At 37.7% G+C, this 17915-nt stretch overlaps 6 protein-coding genes across 9 annotated transcripts; 2 read left to right on the plus strand and 4 right to left on the minus strand.

Annotated features, from left to right (window-relative positions):
- The first annotated feature begins 566 nt into the window (after positions 1 to 566).
- LOC112712219 (uncharacterized) lies at positions 567 to 3414 on the plus strand. Its single transcript, XM_025765042.3, has one exon. The coding sequence runs from the start codon at positions 567 to 569 to the stop codon at positions 3042 to 3044; it is 2478 nt and encodes an 825-aa protein (XP_025620827.1). The 3' UTR covers positions 3045 to 3414.
- Positions 3368 to 5105, minus strand: LOC112712220 (uncharacterized). The gene is made up of 4 exons (XM_025765043.3): positions 4826 to 5105; positions 4611 to 4732; positions 4072 to 4332; positions 3368 to 3765 (listed from the first exon to the last, which is right to left on the minus strand). Exons 1-4 carry the CDS (start codon positions 4950 to 4952, stop codon positions 3592 to 3594), a joined length of 684 nt encoding a protein of 227 aa, XP_025620828.1. The 5' UTR covers positions 4953 to 5105; the 3' UTR covers positions 3368 to 3591.
- A 1127-nt stretch (positions 5106 to 6232) lies between these two features.
- LOC112712222 (uncharacterized) lies at positions 6233 to 10149 on the minus strand. Of its 3 annotated transcripts, none has more exons than XM_025765048.2 (6): positions 9986 to 10149; positions 9759 to 9881; positions 9367 to 9618; positions 8901 to 9044; positions 8060 to 8821; positions 6233 to 6624 (listed from the first exon to the last, which is right to left on the minus strand). In XM_025765048.2, exons 2-6 carry the CDS (start codon positions 9867 to 9869, stop codon positions 6385 to 6387), a joined length of 1509 nt encoding a protein of 502 aa, XP_025620833.1. In that variant the 5' UTR covers positions 9870 to 9881; positions 9986 to 10149; the 3' UTR covers positions 6233 to 6384. The 3 variants fall into 3 exon arrangements, with proteins under 3 accessions (XP_025620833.1, XP_025620832.1, XP_025620831.1); XM_025765047.2 differs by having other exon boundaries at positions 6233 to 7001; XM_025765046.2 differs by having other exon boundaries at positions 6233 to 7004.
- A 182-nt stretch (positions 10150 to 10331) lies between these two features.
- Positions 10332 to 12190, plus strand: LOC112712224 (pentatricopeptide repeat-containing protein At2g17033). Its single transcript, XM_025765049.3, has 2 exons — positions 10332 to 10625; positions 10692 to 12190. The coding sequence occupies exons 1-2, from the start codon at positions 10332 to 10334 to the stop codon at positions 11760 to 11762; spliced, it is 1365 nt and encodes a 454-aa protein (XP_025620834.1). The 3' UTR covers positions 11763 to 12190.
- Positions 11315 to 14606, minus strand: LOC112712221 (uncharacterized). Its single transcript, XM_072203928.1, has 5 exons — positions 14490 to 14606; positions 13941 to 14411; positions 13709 to 13801; positions 13225 to 13628; positions 11315 to 13134 (listed from the first exon to the last, which is right to left on the minus strand). The coding sequence occupies exons 1-5, from the start codon at positions 14545 to 14547 to the stop codon at positions 12481 to 12483; spliced, it is 1680 nt and encodes a 559-aa protein (XP_072060029.1). The 5' UTR covers positions 14548 to 14606; the 3' UTR covers positions 11315 to 12480.
- Positions 14607 to 14917: 311 nt separating this feature from the next.
- On the minus strand, positions 14918 to 17652 carry LOC112712225 (uncharacterized). Of its 2 annotated transcripts, none has more exons than XM_072203927.1 (6): positions 17549 to 17652; positions 17273 to 17353; positions 16650 to 17099; positions 16463 to 16555; positions 15923 to 16329; positions 14918 to 15831 (listed from the first exon to the last, which is right to left on the minus strand). In XM_072203927.1, exons 1-6 carry the CDS (start codon positions 17586 to 17588, stop codon positions 15172 to 15174), a joined length of 1731 nt encoding a protein of 576 aa, XP_072060028.1. In that variant the 5' UTR covers positions 17589 to 17652; the 3' UTR covers positions 14918 to 15171. The 2 variants fall into 2 exon arrangements, with proteins under 2 accessions (XP_072060028.1, XP_029145152.1); XM_029289319.2 differs by lacking the exon at positions 17549 to 17652 and adding an exon at positions 17436 to 17502.
- Positions 17653 to 17915: the final 263 nt, after the last annotated feature.

Raw genomic sequence — 17915 nt, forward strand, 5'->3', positions numbered from 1 at the left:
TTTTTAAATTTGTTATCTTATTTCTATTAATTCGAAGTCTCCAATACACAAAAAATCACCCATTAAATCAATTATTCATATAGAATAAACAATAAAATACAAAACACACACTGAAAATAAGTAAAAAATAATACATATATTTATACATAAATACATAATAATTGATTTGATAACTGTCTTTTTTATTTTTATTTATTTATTTTACTATTCTCCACTTATTTTTTGATTTCCTACAGTATCTTTAAACTATTAAGCTAATAACACCAATCTTTTTTTTTTGGTCGGTGAATTGGCAACTAGACCAATTTAGGTTGATTTAATACGGTCCACTTATTTTTGGTCCGAATATCCTCCAATTAACATACGTATCCAATAGTTTGGGCCTACAATGCCATTTTATTGTTATAAAAAGCCCAATAAACTTTTGTAATCCATACAAAAAAAACGATATTTAGAGAGAGAAAAAAGCGGGTGACCTTCGTCTTGAAGCTTAGATAAGTGAGTTGCAGAAGCAGAAGAAGCAAGTTGAAGAAGAAGAAGAAGCTTCAGCTTACAGCTTTGTTTTAATGGAGATAGCACAAAAGGTAGCACTTCCTCTTCTCCTCACAAAAGGTTCCACTTCCAGACACCACTCTCATTCTACCAATGCTATTTTTTCAACACCCACAACCTCCACACCTTCTTCTTCTTCTTCTTCTTCTTCTTCTTCTTCTTCACCTCTCATCCAACACCTCAATTCCGACTCTACCTCCTCCTCCCGCCGTCGCACCTCCACCTCAATCGGCAAGTCCTCCGACCCCAACCGCGGCAAGCCTTGGTTCAACCACCACCGTCTCTCTCCTCCAGCTCAGCGTCTTCTTCAAACCCTAACCGACGCTCAATTCCACGATGACTCTCTCGAATTGGACCACCTTCTAGAATCTCTCTTCGACCACCACCACCAGCAACTTCCGAATTCCTTATCCTCTGATATTCTCGCCATAATCAAGGCCTTAGGGTTTCACAAGAAATACGACCTTGCTTTCTCCGTCTTCGATTGGGTTCGCCGCAGAGAGAAGGAGCAAGCTAACTCCGCCTCCCCTTCTCTCTTGTCTGGCTCCTCCATCGCCGTCATCGTCAACATTCTCGGCAAATCGGGTCGGGTATCCTGTGCTTCCTCATTGCTCCACACTCTCCGGCACGACGAAGGAGTCGAGGTAGACGTCTATGCCTATACTTCATTGATATCTGCTTTTGCCAGCAATGGCAGGTACAGGGATGCAGTCAATGTCTTCAACAAGATGCAGCAAGAAGATGGCTGCACTCCTACATTGATTACTTACAATGTCATTCTCAGTGTTTATGGCAAGATGGGCATGCCTTGGTCTAAGATCATGGCTCTTTTTGATTCCATGAAAAACAATGGGGTTTCCCCTGATTTATATACTTACAATACCCTAATTAGTTGTTGTCGTCGCGGTTCTTTGTACCAAGAAGCTGTGGAACTCTTTGAACAGTTGAAGCTTGCCGGGTTTTCGCCCGATAAGGTTACCTATAATGCGCTGTTGGATGTGTTTGGCAAGTCTAGACGCCCCAAGGAGGCTATGCAGGTGCTAAAGGAGATGGAGAGTAATGGATTCTCTCCCACTTGTGTGACTTATAACTCGCTGATATCGGCTTATGCCAGAGGTGGTTTGCTGGAGGAGGCTACACGCCTTAAGAACCAGATGGTGGAGAAAGGGATTAAACCGGATGTGTTTACCTACACCACCCTTTTGTCGGGATTTGAGAGAGCCGGGAAGGATGAGTTCGCAATCAAAGTTTTCGAGGAGATGAGAGCCGCAGGATGCAAGCCTAATATTTGCACCTTCAATGCTCTTATCAAGATGCATGGTAACCGAGGGAAGTTTGCCGAGATGATGAAGGTTTTTGAGGATATCAAGGTGTGCAAGTGTTCGCCCGATATTGTTACTTGGAACACCCTTTTGGCTGTGTTTGGACAGAATGGAATGGACTCCGAAGTCTCCGGAGTATTCAAAGAAATGAAGAGAGCGGGATTTGTGCCGGAGAGGGACACCTTCAACACCCTGATAAGTGCTTACAGCAGGTGTGGTTCCTTTGATCAAGCAATATATGTCTATAAGAGCATGCTGGAAGCAGGGGTGGCTCCTGATCTTTCTAGCTACAATGCTGTTTTAGCTGCATTGGCTCGAGGAGGGCTTTGGAAACAATCCGAGAAAGTCCTTGCCGAAATGGAGGATGGCTGGTGCAAACCTAACGAGTTGACCTACTCTTGTTTACTTCATGCTTATGCCAATGCTAAGGAAATTGAAAAGATGAATGCTTTGGCCGAGAGAATATACTCTGGCTCTATTGAGACACATGCTGTTCTTTTGAAGACCCTTGTACTAGTAAATAGCAAGAGTGATCTCCTAATGGAAACAGAGCGCGCCTTTTCGGAGTTGACAAAAAGAGGAATTTCGCCCGACATAACTACTCTGAATGCAATGATTTCAATATATGGTAGGAGGCAAATGGCAGCTAAAACCAATGAGATCCTGAATTTCATGAGTGAGAGTGGATTCACTCCAACTTTGACTACTTATAATAGCCTGATGTACATGTACAGTCGTTCTGAAAACTTCCAAAAATCAGAAGAAATCTTACGGGAGATTCTGGAGAAAGGTATGAAACCCGATAGAATCTCATACAACACGGTCATCTATGCATATTGTAGGAACGGTAGGGAGAAAGAAGCGACACGGATATTTTCCGAAATGAAGGATTCTGGTCTTGTTCCTGATGTTGTAACATACAACACGTTTATTGGAACTTATGCTGCTGACTCTTTGTTTGTCAAGGCTATTGAGGTAGTTCGATACATGATAAAGCAAGGATGCAAGCCAAACCAAAATACTTACAACTCCATAGTTGATTGTTACTGTAAGCTCAATCAGCAAGAGGAGGCAAAAGAGTTTGTTGAAAACCTTCCTAATCTTGATCCACATGTTTTCCAGGATGAACAGAGAAGGTTGCTGGAGAGAATAGCAAATAAATGGCAGTAAGTTGTTCCATGTCCTATACCTGAAAGATGCACATATTATAATTGATGTTCTTCAACGGGTGGCACCATGCATGTTTCTTGAGGCTGCTATAATTTAGCTATAGGGTTCCTTTATATATGTAAACAATATTCAATCATTTTATTGATGTACCATACTAGCTGTACAGGAACTTTCAGTTGTTTGTATGTGCAAAAACATTGCAAATTGGCATATATGCCATCTTGGTCATGTTACAAGTTGAAGAAGTTTAAGGTTCCTGTAACAAAATCCATCCCGTTTAATAGGAGTGCATAGAATGTGTAGGGAAAGAGAAGAAAAAGAAATATCCATGTAATGAATTGTACGTAAATAAACCATTGATGATTATACAGATGACCTTCATAACTATATTATGGACATTGTTGAAAGATCCTGTCTCCAACAAATTTAACTATAAAGCATGAAAAACTAAACAATATACAAAGACACCTAAACTAAAATTCCATATGATGATATCATCAGACCGGAGAATATGTGGTGACCCCATAGCCATAAGCAGCCAATTCACTCATGAAATGGGGAATATGTCATCATCATTGTCTTCATCTATGTCCATAAACCTAAACTTGAGATCATCCCAACCATGTCCTTTATAATTGAAACTTGAATTCAGATAACAATTCGTCTCCTGAAATAAGTTCAAGTGATCCACCAGCTTATGATATGCATTGCATCCACAGCACTGCCAACAATTTCAGAAAACAAAGATAAAAAACAAATTGTCACCAATTTAATGTACCATTTTTTTCAAATAGACAATTTTTTTTTCCTAATAGAGGATCCAGAATTGAGAGGCAAATTACCGGAAATGGATCCTCTCAATTGTTAAAAAAAAAAATTGAGAGTAAAGTGTGATCTCTAACTCTTGATTGCTTTCTCTCTCATGTTTTTTCTTGGTTCCAGTTACAAAATTAATAGTGATAGTGAGAGATCACATTTACTCCCTCCATTGTTAAAAAATATTGAGAGGATCCATTTCCCAAATTACCTGCACAAACACAGTTCCATCAGTGTAAGCATGAGGATTGATAGCCCTTGTAGTTCGCTGGCCACAGATGGTGCATGTAAAAGCCACGAGCATTCTTCGCCGAGGCGATTTTGTGAAGAGAGACCATGGGAAAGTGGAGATGTTCCCGGTTCCTGATTCGCCGTCGCAGCCAACCGCAGGAACAGAGGGCCCTTCCATCCCTGACCCTGTTGTCCATCCTCTACCAGCAGCAGCACTTAGTACCAATCCCATAGCAGCATCCTACACCCACAACAATTCTCAATCAAAATTGAATTCTTTTTAATGTTTTCAGGGCAAAAAACTTTAAAAACAGATATGTTTTTATCCATATTGCAAAAAGTTAGGCATTTAGGTTCAGAAACACATTGAAATAACAAAAATTGAGCTTCTTTTTTTTCATGACCCAACAGAACCATAATACAGATACTCTAATAAAATTCGAGATATTTAAATTGGAAGTGCAAAATTACATCGAAGCTTAAAAATTAAGAAGGAAAGGGAATGAAAAAGGCACATACTTTGGAGAGCGGAGAAAGGGAGAGGCGGCGATCGCTGAGAACTGGGAGGAGGTTGGCGTTGGAGTTGTCGTTGTTGATTTCCATGGAATTGGATTGGGAGTTTGAATCATGGTCGTCATCACCTGAAAAAACAGAGAATGAATTTGAAAGATTGATGATGAAATCGAAAAATGATTATGGTGGAAAGTGGATAGAAGAAGAATAGGAGTACGAACGCTTGGAAGATAAACGAAAGTGGAGGGATTTGGGAGAAAGAGAGAATCTTCTTGTTGAGGGGAAGATGGAGAAAGGGGAAGAAGGAGATGGAAGAGTTGCAGAGGAAGGTGTAGCCAAGGTTTCCATGAATGCCACGAAACACAACAAAACAAAACAACCTCGTCTTCTCTTTTCTTTTCTCTTCTCTTGTGTCTTTATTTCTTTTCTTTGCAGAGACCGCAAAAAATATCGGTGTCTCTCTGCAAATTATAATACTAAAAATAAAATCATGAGGTGATTAGTGATGACTGATGACTGAGAAATATGATGCTACATTGGGCCCTTGCGTTTTTATGGATATTGATCTATTGGGCTTATTAAATCAGGCCCAAATTCTTTCACTGCCCAATTAAACACTAATAGTTACTGTAACTGTGTAAGTTATAAATACCAAAAAACAAAACACTAATAAATAAACTTATAAATTAGAATACCAAAAACAAAAAGCAGTAAAAGTTAAAAAAATACAAATATTTAAATTGAGAGTTTAATTTGAGTTAATATTAGTCACCAAAAAATTTGAGTTAATATTGCTCCATGAACTTGCACCAATGCTAAATTTAATGTCTGAAGTTTTATTTAATTTATTTAGTTTTTAAATTTTATAAATGTAACTCATGCTATTTTGGTTATGGTGCTCAAATAGTTTAAAAACAACAAAATTTCAATACCACTCACAAGGTTGTTTTTGAGTTATTTAAGTGCCAAAACAAAAGCAACCTGTCTACATCAGTTTATGTTTGTATATTAAAAATTATCCCAGAATTAACATGAGTTACATTTGCAAAGTAATTTGGAAATTAAACAGATCATTAAAACTTTTACCTTACCTGCAAATATAAGGACCAAATTAAGTATTATTTCGTTTAATTTTGATACTAATAATATCAAATATTTTACGATTTTTTTTAATGATCGTTCACACAATTAATATAAAAAATAATTATTTTTACTTAAGTGGTGTTATTTGATTGAACGCCCGCATATAAAGCTAAAATGAGTCTATATAAAAAATTTGTTAAAAGATTAATTCTAATATTTATTCTTTTATTAATTCCAAGCAAAATTATCAAATTATAAATTGGCAAAACTCAAGACAATAATCTTATTTCAGATAATATCACTTCACACGTAATTTTTTTTATTTGTAAAATAAAAAAGTGACATTATTAAAATATGAGTCGATATCTATTCCCTGAAATTCAATAGATTTTAATTTTACTATTCAATGCATACATTATTCGACATTTTCTCAGTTCAGTTTTCTGTGGATAACTGAGATCAAAGAATTAATATAGGTCAAATAACTTAACCTGTGTGCAGAATGAACAGAAGCAAACTTTTAAAAGAGAAACAATGACCACAAATAGATTTTAAGATCAATTGTATAGAGAGTAATAATAATGTTTAGGCATAGTAGAGGTAAGGTTCCAACTCAACAAGATAATTGTAAATCCTATGTTATATAATATGTACAATTGCTACCATTGTTATATAAACATATTGTGACTCTGCAAACTCAACTGAACAAGTCCTCTTGACTCACTGTGTCTCCGCCATCGTCGTTGTCGTTGTCGTCATCATTAGAACTGTCGCTATTAGCATTGAATGTCAAGATCAACTCCAGAAGTTCTCGATCCGCAGCGGAATTTTCTCCATTGTTGTTTGTCCTAACCCTCCTTCTTGGAAGTGAAAACAGTTGCAACATCAGTTCTTCAGGAGAAGCTATCCGGTACATCCAGCCCCTAGCCTTGGGTTTCTGTTGGACACACAAAATTATCATAAATTTCCAGCATTACAACCACCATCAAAATTATCATCATTGCGATTGTCATCATTATTATCATCAACACCACCACCCATATTGTCATTGTCATCGTCATCACAATCATCACTAAAATCACCAGTGTCAACATTTGCATCATCAACACATTCGTCACTATTGCCACCGTCATCATCAGAACCATCATCATCATCCTCGTCATAAAGATCATTGTCATCATCAAACATATCGTCGTCGTCAAACATATCATCATCCTCATCCTCATCCTCATCAACATCGCTGTCATCATCCTCCTCATCGTCGTCATCGGTAGTATCATCAATAAACCAATGAATTGGATCAAACAAGAGAACCTTCTTCAAAGAAGTAACAGCAGAGAAATTAGTTCCTCTGCTGCTCAATCAGTTCATGAACATAAAAAGCCAATCCTTCTCATGATTTATTAATTTAACAATAACATACCAAATTGGTGTTAAAATCACATTAGTGTAGGAGCTCCTAAATTTGAGCAAAACCAATGTATTAAAACTAATTTTACAATTAATCCACTCTGCAAAACTTTGCAAGCATGCTAAACTTTTATTTTTAAATCCAAGTCTTTTTTAAACTAATTGAGAAATTAAATTTGGGCAAATAAATATAAGTATTATGTCACTTCCACAAAATCATCCTTTTAAGTAAAATATATTCATTATGCCTTGAATTCCTAATGAAAAGATCCAGGGGCAGGGCAGAGAGGCACCCACCCACCTCCCTTTGAGGCAGAATGTTCAAGCCTAGCAAAACTAGATCGATGTTGCCTTAGATAGATGCACCACAGCTTGCTAAATCACCGGAATGTGAATCATTCAACTGGCTAAAGTAGAACTAACTCAGGATCATTTTCCAGATGATTTGTCAAAGGGCATGGTGATTGAGAGCTGAACAATTCTGTTGCTGTGTACACAAATGCTGCTCTAACAAGCACCGAACTAGATAGTGGGTAGGACGGGTAAGAATCGTAAAGTAAGACTTTGTCCAGGTCTACATAGTAAACCAATTAATTTTGATAGATTCACAAAGGGTCCATTATTAAATAGCAATTGGTGAAGACAGGGTTTTCAAATTTATGGCACCTATGAAATCACACTTCTAGGATTTTGAACTGAATGAGACTCGGAGACAACCCGGGACAGAAGGTAGAAAGAAGGAAGAGAAGAGTTCTGATAAAACTTCACATTATTTATTAAGGTTCTTATCTTAATTTGAAAAAAGGAAAAGTTTTCATATAAGTTGTTCCTATCAGAGATTTATAAACAAATTCAGAGCTTCCTGCACATAAAATGCATTACCCACAGTGCCAAACAATGATATCATTTGTGCTTGTAAGTTTTGAGTTGCAGTAAGTAGCTCAAGAAGACAGAGTTCATACCTGCTCAATGTTTTTGGGCAAAGTAGCTTTCTCGTGTGCCTTTGGAGTCCACATCTTGATGTCATACTCAATTCCGCTGCTTGCAAGAACCATTGTATGAGGATGAGACTCAATGCAGTTCACAACATTCTTATCCCCTTCCATGACACGAATAAGCTGCCCATCTTTCTTTCTCCAAATGAAAATCCGACCACAATCTGACCCGCTTACCACATACTCACACTTGGGCCCAAAAAAGTTAACACCCTTCACTGTCTCAGAATTCCTGTGTCCCTTAAAAACTTGTGGAGTGATTTTCTCATCAGCAGAGCCAGAAATGTTTGACAATGAGGCTGCAGAGCCAAGACTACCTCCCATTTCACTTGAATCACTGTTCATAGATACAGGGGAACCGGGATCAGGGTTAGGCCCCAGGCCCATATCTTGTGTAAAAAGATAAATATACTCATCATTGTATGATACTAGTAGCTCTCTCTGTTCAGAAAATGCCAAGCCTGTTATTCCAACTCCTCGTTGATCACCAATCAAGTGTGGAGGGCAGAAGAAATTTACTGGCTGGCCAAAATCGGAGGATCCATCCCACTTATATTTGCGAATATCATAAAGTCGAGTATACTCGTCAGACCCAGCAACTGCAAACAGATTTGGATTCCTTGGATCAATTGCAATTGCATTAAGATGGATGACTGGAATGTAATCCCATCTGTCCTTAATTGGCTGGCACGTAAAGAGTTCTGTTGCGGTGCCAGTTCTCAGATCAAACTGTAACAATGGTTAGGGAGCAATGAATAAAGGATAAACAAAAATCAAAGTAAAATTAGCAAACATGTCAATGACTCACATGCTGTACTAATCCATCTTCACCACAGGTGTAAAATATATGAGGGCTACCAGGCTCAATAGCCATCTTATGAGCCCGTCCTTGATGCTTGGCCAGCAACTTATTTTCCACTCTGCCACGTTCAAGAATTTGGGCATGTCTCACCTGAAATTAAGAGTTTGCATAAGGAACCAACTGCCTCTTAGCCAACGACCTAAGAGTATTGAAATTTCAAACATATTCAAAGCACAAAACATTTTCTTTTCAAGCCCTAAAGGTAGAGATGAACAACTTTGGTAAACACATTCCCTTGATCCCATCCTAGTGACATTTACCATTCCTTGAGACTACTATGGATAGCATAATTAGAACCAACCCAAGGCTTTGATGTGATACATATAAATACAAACACAAACACAGAACTTCCTTTATCTGAACACACTTACTCAACTGAAATAAGGGAATCAAGAATGGTAGACTAGAATACCTGTCCATCAGCAGCGCAGGTGACAATGCTTCGATCATCGGAATGGGGCATGATCTTAGCCTGGAAAACATTGTTAGTGTGACCAGAATGGAAAGAGAGCTTAATATGGCCAGTTTCCCAGTCCCAAAGAATGACCCTGCGGTCATCAGAACCAGACACCAAGATGTCACCATCTGCATTGAAGCAAACTGTGTTGACACACCCTCTATGCTTTTCCAGCTTCCTCAATACATCAAGCCGAAGCACAAGGTCCTAACACATGTCAAAATTTGATTAAACCATAAATAAAGGCTCTGATCTAAAGTACAAGGAGCACAATTGAATGATTTCAATTATCAAAATTCAGTGCGAATCATGACACGAAAAAAGAAGGAAACTTTTAGGGATTGAACCTCGGAAGCGGCAAGACGGTGAGCGAAATTGCGGTTGGAAATCTGACCAAGCTCTCGATGGCAGAGATCGAGAAGAGGCTTGTCGAGGGTGGTTCTGGGCCTCTTGTTCATCGTTCGTGCCCACTGCAACCACAAAACAAGAGACAAGATTCCAGTTTAAAAGGGGGTTAAAGAACGATTTTTCCATTAAAATAAACCCATGACGATGATGATAATGATGATATTACCTTGGTGTCAGAGAAGAGAAGCACCCGCGAAGCAGTAAGCAGCAGAGAGAGAATGAAAAGTGAGAGCTTACAAGTGAAGAAGAAGACGATGATGAAGGAATGACCACATAAATTACTTAATTAATCATTGGATTGTGTCATGAGATTCCCGAAAAGTCTTGTCTTTTCGGTACCCTAACCCCCAAATGTGAAAGTGAAATGCCCCATGGCCCATAAAGCCATAAGAAAAGCCCGTGAACCGTGATCGTTAATCAGTTATTTTCTTCACTCTACCAACTTTTTTACTTAAAAAAAAAAAAACGTTTTTTTTAACCTCTGTCTTCTAATCTTAGTTGTCACTCTGTGAATGGGGAGTGTGAGTGTTCAACTCCAGTGGAGATGGAACCAACCACCACCGTCGCCGTCACTGTCACTACCAGTTACCGTTACCATGACAGTGATGATGCAGAGGTGTAGGTGTACGCTAACCAAACAAGGCGAACGCTTCCTCACAAAGCTAGCAGCAAATTCCGATTCCGGAACCCACACATTCATTCGACGATTCGTGAATGGTTCTCCCAAATCGGTTGCTCTATCCACTCTCTCTCATCTTCTATCTCCTTCCTCCTCCTTCCCCCACCTCTCTTCTCTCGCCCTCCCTGTAAGTGCCGTAAACCCTAAACCCTTTTCTTCTTTCCCCCTTTTCTAATTTCCCTAAATTTCGCAGCTTTATTCATGTATCGCCCAAGCTTGCTGGTTCACTTGGAACCCTGCCATTGTTGCGGACCTTGCAGCGCTTCTTGATCAACTGGGTCGTTCTGAGGAGGCTGAAGCTCTGGTCTTTGAGGCCACTTCCAAGCTCGAATCACGAAACAGAGAGCTTGCTCTTTTCTACTGTAAGTTGCTTGAGTCACACTCCAAGCGAGGCTCACAGAAAGGTTTTGATGTTGCTTATTGTTACCTGAACCAGCTTCTTCGTAGTTCTTCCTCTGTTTACATAAAACGCAGGGCTTTTGAGTATATGATTAGTGGTTTGTGTGCAATGGATAGGCCTCGTGAAGCCGAGGATTTGGTTGAGGATTTGAGAGGCAATGGTGGAGGGATTGACCCTTCAGCTTTTGAGTTGAAGTCCATTATGTATGGTTATGGGAGGTTGGGGTTGTTCCATGATTTGCAGAGAGTTGTGGATCAAATGAAGAGAGGTGGCTTTGAGATTGACACTGTTTGTGCCAATATGGTTCTTTCAACTTATGGTACTCATGGTGAGCACATGGAAATGGTTTCATGGCTTAAGAAGATGAGAAGCTCAGGCATCTCATTCTCAGTCAGAACCTACAATTCTGTATCAAACTCTTGCCCAATGATCACGAGAATGATGGCGGAGCTGAATGAGTTGCCGCTGTCAATTGAGGAATTGAATGTTAGATTGGAAGGAGGGGAGGCTATGGTAGTTAAGGAGTTACTGGATTCTTGTGTGATTTTGGAGGAGGTAATGGTGTGGGATTCATCGGAGGCTAAATTGGATTTGCATGGATGTCATTTGGGTTCATCCTATTTGATTATGCTGCTTTGGTTGAAAGAGATGCGGCGGAGATTGAATGACTCGAATTATGGGATTCCAGCAGAAATCACTGTGGTTTGTGGGTTGGGAAAGCATAGCAATGTCAGAGGAGAGTCTCCTGTAAAAGTGTTGGTTAAGAAGATGATGGTGAATATGGGAAGTCCCTTGAGGATTGATAGGAAGAATAATGGTTGCCTTGTAGCCAAAGGTAGAGCCGTGAAAAACTGGTTATGTTAATCAAGGACTGCAAGCCATGCATTACAACTTGATTCGTGATTAATTAAAGTTCACCAACATGGGTGGAGTATCAATTTCTTTGGTGTTGGAGAAATGCCAACAATAGGTTAATTGTCTATTACTCTGAATGAATTTTCTTATATATGATGAGCGAATGATGGGTTGGTTAAAGACTAAATGGTTCTGCTTCAGAAAGAGCATACAGTATGAAGAGATCTCTTATCTACCATGGAGATTAAGGTGCTGTTCGTCATAGGCAAATGGAAACAGCTTGGTTGTGCAGGATGAAGAGATTATTGATAAGGACTTTTCCTTTCAGGTAGGATAAGAGCAATCAAGCTTTTGTTGCTGTTGATGATAATCATAGAATAGTGATATATTTATCTAAAAATTGGTGCTATTGAGTATTGAATTCAACTTGTCATTAACATGGATTCCCACCCTACCATATTAATTCCAACCCAGAGATCATCTAGATTGACGCGAGTCCTCGGCTTCTATATAGTAGCCCCTAACAAATTGTAAGCCTTATATGTCCTCAAGATTAGTTGTGTTTTATAGTCAAACTCTACCCAAGGTAACTCAACAGAGGAAAAGAAAATATGCGAAACCAGAAAAGTGAGAATTTCTGCTTTAATATCTTTTATTTTCAATACCTTATTACATTTTTCACACAAAACCTTATTTATTTTGGTTACACAAAGCCTCATCTGACTCACTAACCAATGTAGTCAAACGCAGTCCACCTAATCCCAAATCTATAGAACATTCCCCCTGTTACTCTCTCAAGCAATGCTAGTAATAGGACCAACTTGAGAGGCCAAACATACACGTACACAACAAATACCAAGATCACTGGACTAACACAAAATACAGCAGCAAGTAAAAAGATCCATTTGGGGAAGAAGGTGTAGATCAAAACAACACCAGTCATACAAGAAATGGTAATCATGACTCCCATAGAGATACATAGCATAAAATCCCCTGATATAATCCTAATTAGCCGAGAGGTGACAGGATAACCTTTTTGCTTCCAGGTTGAACGAAGTATAGCTGAAGTGTGGAAGACTATAGAAAGTGCACCGGTGATTACTCCAAATCCAACCGATAAAAGAAATATAATGTACCATATCTTGTCTTGAAAGAGAGGGGTCTTTCCTTGAATGTTGTTAGTACGAATAGTGAGAGCTGCCGTTATCCCTAAGCTCACAATTAGAGTTGCTACAACTAGAAAATTATTTGCCATTTCATTCAGTTCCGATACTGCTGAATCAGTTAAGTCTGCATGTTCCTCATGAAATAATTCTTTTGGAGTCATTTTTTCTCTATTTTGCATTGTTTTGAATCCTGGTGGAACTATCTTCTCTACTTCCTACAGTTCAAAAATAGAAAGGACTTTAGATGAAAGAAATGGATAAAGTAAATTAACCAAATGTCAAAGATGATGATAATCTGAATGCACCTTAAACCAAAGCTCCTCACTTAGAATTAGAACATGATTTATTGATCCGAATCTTCCTTTAGCCTCCAACTTCCCAGCTAAATGAAGAACATTATTTCCTTCTTTGTCAACTTCATGCACAATAGCATTCTTGTATGCACCCTTGCTCAATATTAGTTGGTACACAGATACTTGCCGATATGAAATAGCAAGGTGAAGTAAGGTTTTCCCCTCGCCATTTTTTTTCATTAACAATTTTGGATTGTGCTTTAAGATAAATTCCAAAATCAGGAGGTTTCCTGATTTTGCAGCATCAAACATTGCTTTTGGCATTCTTTCAGAATTTGGAAAATCATCTTCTTCGACCATGTGTTTAAACAGTGAATTGAGAATATGTTGATAATCAGGAGCATCCTTGTCAAAGGCTGACAATGAGTCTCATCAATTTATTTTACATACATAACTATTATCTGAGAACCAATTAGTGAAAGTTTAGAGAACTAACTTTGCTGAGCAAGTACTTCAAATGCAGTTAGCCCTTTTTCATTTTTTACACCAGCAAATTCTGGATATCTCTTTAACAACATTGATGCCACAGCTGTGTTGTCCATGACAAAGCAATTAAGGAGAATCCATAAGTCATTGGAATTACTTAATTTTCAACATGAGCTAAGAAAAAGAAAGTAGCATAAAAAGTAACATGCAACTAACTGTAAGCATATATAGTAGTAGCTTACTGAAATTGTTGTAGGTAAGGGACAAGAAAAACAGGTTAACAATGTCTTGGTATGATAAATGAGTGTCCATATCATCACTTTGAGTTTTCTCAAATAAAAAATTCACCATATGAGGCTGCCCTGCTGAAAATGCCAATTGAATTGGTAACATGCCTTTGTGGCCTCTAAGCCAAAGCAAGCCTGAATTTTTTCCAAGTAAAATGGTTGCAAGTTTAACATTTCCTGAAATGGCAGCCATAGAGAAAGCAGTGTTCCCATCTGCATCCATAATTTCCAAATCTTGCATGCTCATACGTTCCACTAACTTCTCAACAAAACCAATATGTTCCATGCTTACTGCAATATGAAGAGCTGTGTCTCCATCCCTAGTTAAAGTAGTAGATACCCAGTTTGGTTGAGTTTCATCATATGATGATGCCTTTCCCCAATCCCCTAATGTGGCTGCCATGCATACATGCCTTTTATATGCACCTGAACATATATAAAATTTTCTTAAGAACTTAGTATCATTATATTTTAAACAAATTATAATTAGATAATTAAACTTACCATGAGGGTCTAGCATGTCAATTGTAGTTGAGGAGGTAAATGCACCTGATTGTGCCATATCACTCTTGTGGTATTTGGTGGGAGTCACTGATTTTACACTTTCTTCTATAAATTGTGAATACTAAATTTGGTGGTCAGGGAGTGTAGCATTTATAAGTAGATGATGATCTACTGTGAACAACCATGGCAAATATTCTAATGTTGGAATTTTTTAGGAAAGTTCACACCCTTAAGATGAAGTTTGGCATTTCCAAATTATTTAATTAGTCTCTTAAATAAGTATAATATGTTGGAAGTTTTGTTCTTTCTGCTTCTCCAAGCCAAGTTGTTATACTCTCTTTTTTAAATTTTGGAACCTAAAAAGCAATTATTTAACATAATATAACATCTTATGCCACTGAAAAGATATTAAAGAATGCTAAGAGAGGTCATAAAATTCCATACCTACCATTATTGTTTATCTATATTCATACTTTATGAGAGAATCACTCAATTGAGGAAAAGATACATGCTTGCAAAACTGCAAACAAGTGTTAACTTGGCCTTCAATTTTCTTACATTTTTTTCACAAAGCCTTGAATTTTTTATGGTCATCATAAACAAAGCCTTATTTGTTCCACTCAAACAAGAAAGTAAATCAATCTTTATGACATCAAGCTAAGAAACTCCTAACTCCTAAGTTTTATATGAACCACAAACCATCGTAGAAAGGAGACCACTTAATTCCAAATACTGAGAGTAACCTGAGTGCAGGTATCTCACAAAATGCAAGTACTAAGTGCCCTAAGAGAGGCCAACTAAAACTATAAATTACATAAGATAAGATCACTGGAAGAACAGCAAGTGCAGCAACAAAATAGATTATCCATTTTGGGGATGAACCATAGAATAAAAGAGCAGCAGATACACAGGAAAATGTACTCATTATTCCCAAAGCGAAACAAAGCAGCACATGCCCAATTGTAATCCTTGTTAGCCTTGAGCTTATGTAACCACTTTTTTGCTTCCATATTGAACGTAGTATGGCTGAAATGAACAAAACTATTCCAACATTGGACAAGCATATTCCAATAGAAATTGATAGCAGAAAAGTATGGTACCATATCCTCTTATGAATACTCCCTTCTTCAATCTCAATGGCAGCAGGAACACTGAGACCTGCTGTTATTCCTAAAGTTGTCATAAGAGTTGCCACAATCAGAAAATTACTTGCCATTCCATTCAGTTCAGATATAGCTCTTTCACATAATGTTTGGTGTTCTTTATGGAATAATTCTTGTGGCGTTTCTCCTTCTCCGTTTTGCATGGTCTTCAATGATGCTGGAACTCTCGTCTCCACTTCCTATTCGAAAACATGAAAGAGTATAGATTGTCAAGCCTAATTTACACTCTAAAACTAAAAGTCTAAACTTTAATAAGGAATGCGGGTGCACCTCAAACCAGAGCTCTTCACTAAGAATAGAAGCTTGATTTATCAATGAACCAAATTTGACTTGAGGTACCAATTTGGCAGCCATGTGAAGAACATTGTTTCCTTCTTTGTCAACTTGTAGCATATTAGCAAATTTGTATGCACCATTGCTTCTTATTATTCGATATATAGCTGCTTGTCGATATAAAATTGCAACGTGAAGCAAGCTTTGTCCATCGCCGTTAATTTTTGTCAACAAATTTGGATTGTACTCCAAAATAAGCTTTAAAATTAATATGTTTCCTGATTTTGCTGCATCAAACATTGCTTTTGAAGTTCCTTCAGAGTTTGAAAAGTCTTCTTCCATAAACTTAAACAGCAAATTCAGAATTTCTTGGTAACCAACAGGGCTATCCTTCTGATCAATAGCTAACAACATAATCAATGTAATTAATTACAAATTATAAAGAATAACTCTTCAAATTACAAAGAATACAAGTAAGGGGAGAAGAAATAAAAAATACACATGAAGTATAGAAAGGTATAAACAGAGAGAACTAACATGTTTGAGCTAACACTTCTAATGCAGTTAGTCCCTTCTCGTTTGTAGTAGTAGTAAGTTCCCTGTATGTCTCTAACAATTTCAATGCCACAGCTGTGATGTATGGCCATTAAGTAAATTTCAACATAAACAAATATTCTTTTTGAAATGTATATAAATTAAGATTCAGATATTATGTTGAACTTACTGTAAATGTTGCAGTTCAGTGCCAAGAAAAACAGCAAAACAATGTCTTGATGAGAGGGTAGAGTATCCATTGAAATTCTTTCACATAAAAATTCGACGATATGAGGGTGACTTGCTTTACATGCCAATTGAATTGGCAACATGTGATCCTTTTGGCCTCGAATTCGAACCAATCCCGGGTTCTTGTTAAGTAGAATTGCAGTGATTTCCATGTTTCCTGAAATGACAGCCATAGAAAAGGCAGTGTTCCCATCTGCATTGACAATTTCCATGTCTTGCATGCTCATAAGTTGCACCAACTTTTCAACAAAACTGCTGTGTTGCATGCTCACAGCAATGTGAAGAGGTATGTCTCCATTCATGGTCAAGGGAGTATGTACCCAATAAGTTGGATCATAAGATGAAGCCTCAATCCAATTCCCTGAGGTCACTGCCTTGCGTATATAGGCTCCTGAACAGTTCATATTTGAATGGTATCTTTAAATTTGTGTCAAGTAAAAAATCCATTAGACTTGTTAATTTTATTTGCATAAGCTATGTTGTCTAATCAAATATGTTCGGGAAATAGTAAAAGAGTATAACATCATAGAAGAACAAAAAATGGGTACACAAAACAAGACTTACTGTCCTTTGGCCCCAAAGAAAAAAGGTCTCGAAATTGTGCATGCTCAGCTTCTTCTACTTGGATACCCAACCTATTGCAATCTGTTACATCATTTAGGGAACAAGTTATATATAATTTATTTTTTTTTCATTCAGCTATATATATAATTGGTGCGTAACTAACCATAAGGGTATGATACTACTCACTAGACCAAAAGTTAGTGTAACTAACCCACTTGAGCATTTTGATCATGTGATGTCATTAGTAAAATAATACATATACACAGTCTCAGTTACCTGTAGCTGATGGTGAGGTGGTTTCACTGGATTCAGACATATCTTTGTTATATTATTCTTCCTTCTATTTAGGGTAATGTGAATCACGAAATTAGATTGTGTTCAGGAACAATAACTAAAGCAATACTATTTAAATAAACAAAGATGAACTTTTCGTGAACCACGTTTGAGAATATATATTTTAATGTCGCAAGTTAAAACCAGTGTACCACATTAATTAGATGCTGATGCTGAGAAGTGATCCTTGTCATCGACAAGATGAACTTTTTATTGAATGTTGATTAAGTTTGGGAGATGTTCTAAGGAACTTTATTCTTTACTAATATTGTCGGCAGTTTTAAGTTAAAACCACAGTTGAAAAGCTGTG

The sequence above is a fragment of the Arachis hypogaea genome, chromosome 9 (genome assembly GCF_003086295.3).
Source record: "Arachis hypogaea cultivar Tifrunner chromosome 9, arahy.Tifrunner.gnm2.J5K5, whole genome shotgun sequence".
NCBI classification, from domain to species: Eukaryota; Viridiplantae; Streptophyta; class Magnoliopsida; order Fabales; family Fabaceae; genus Arachis; species Arachis hypogaea.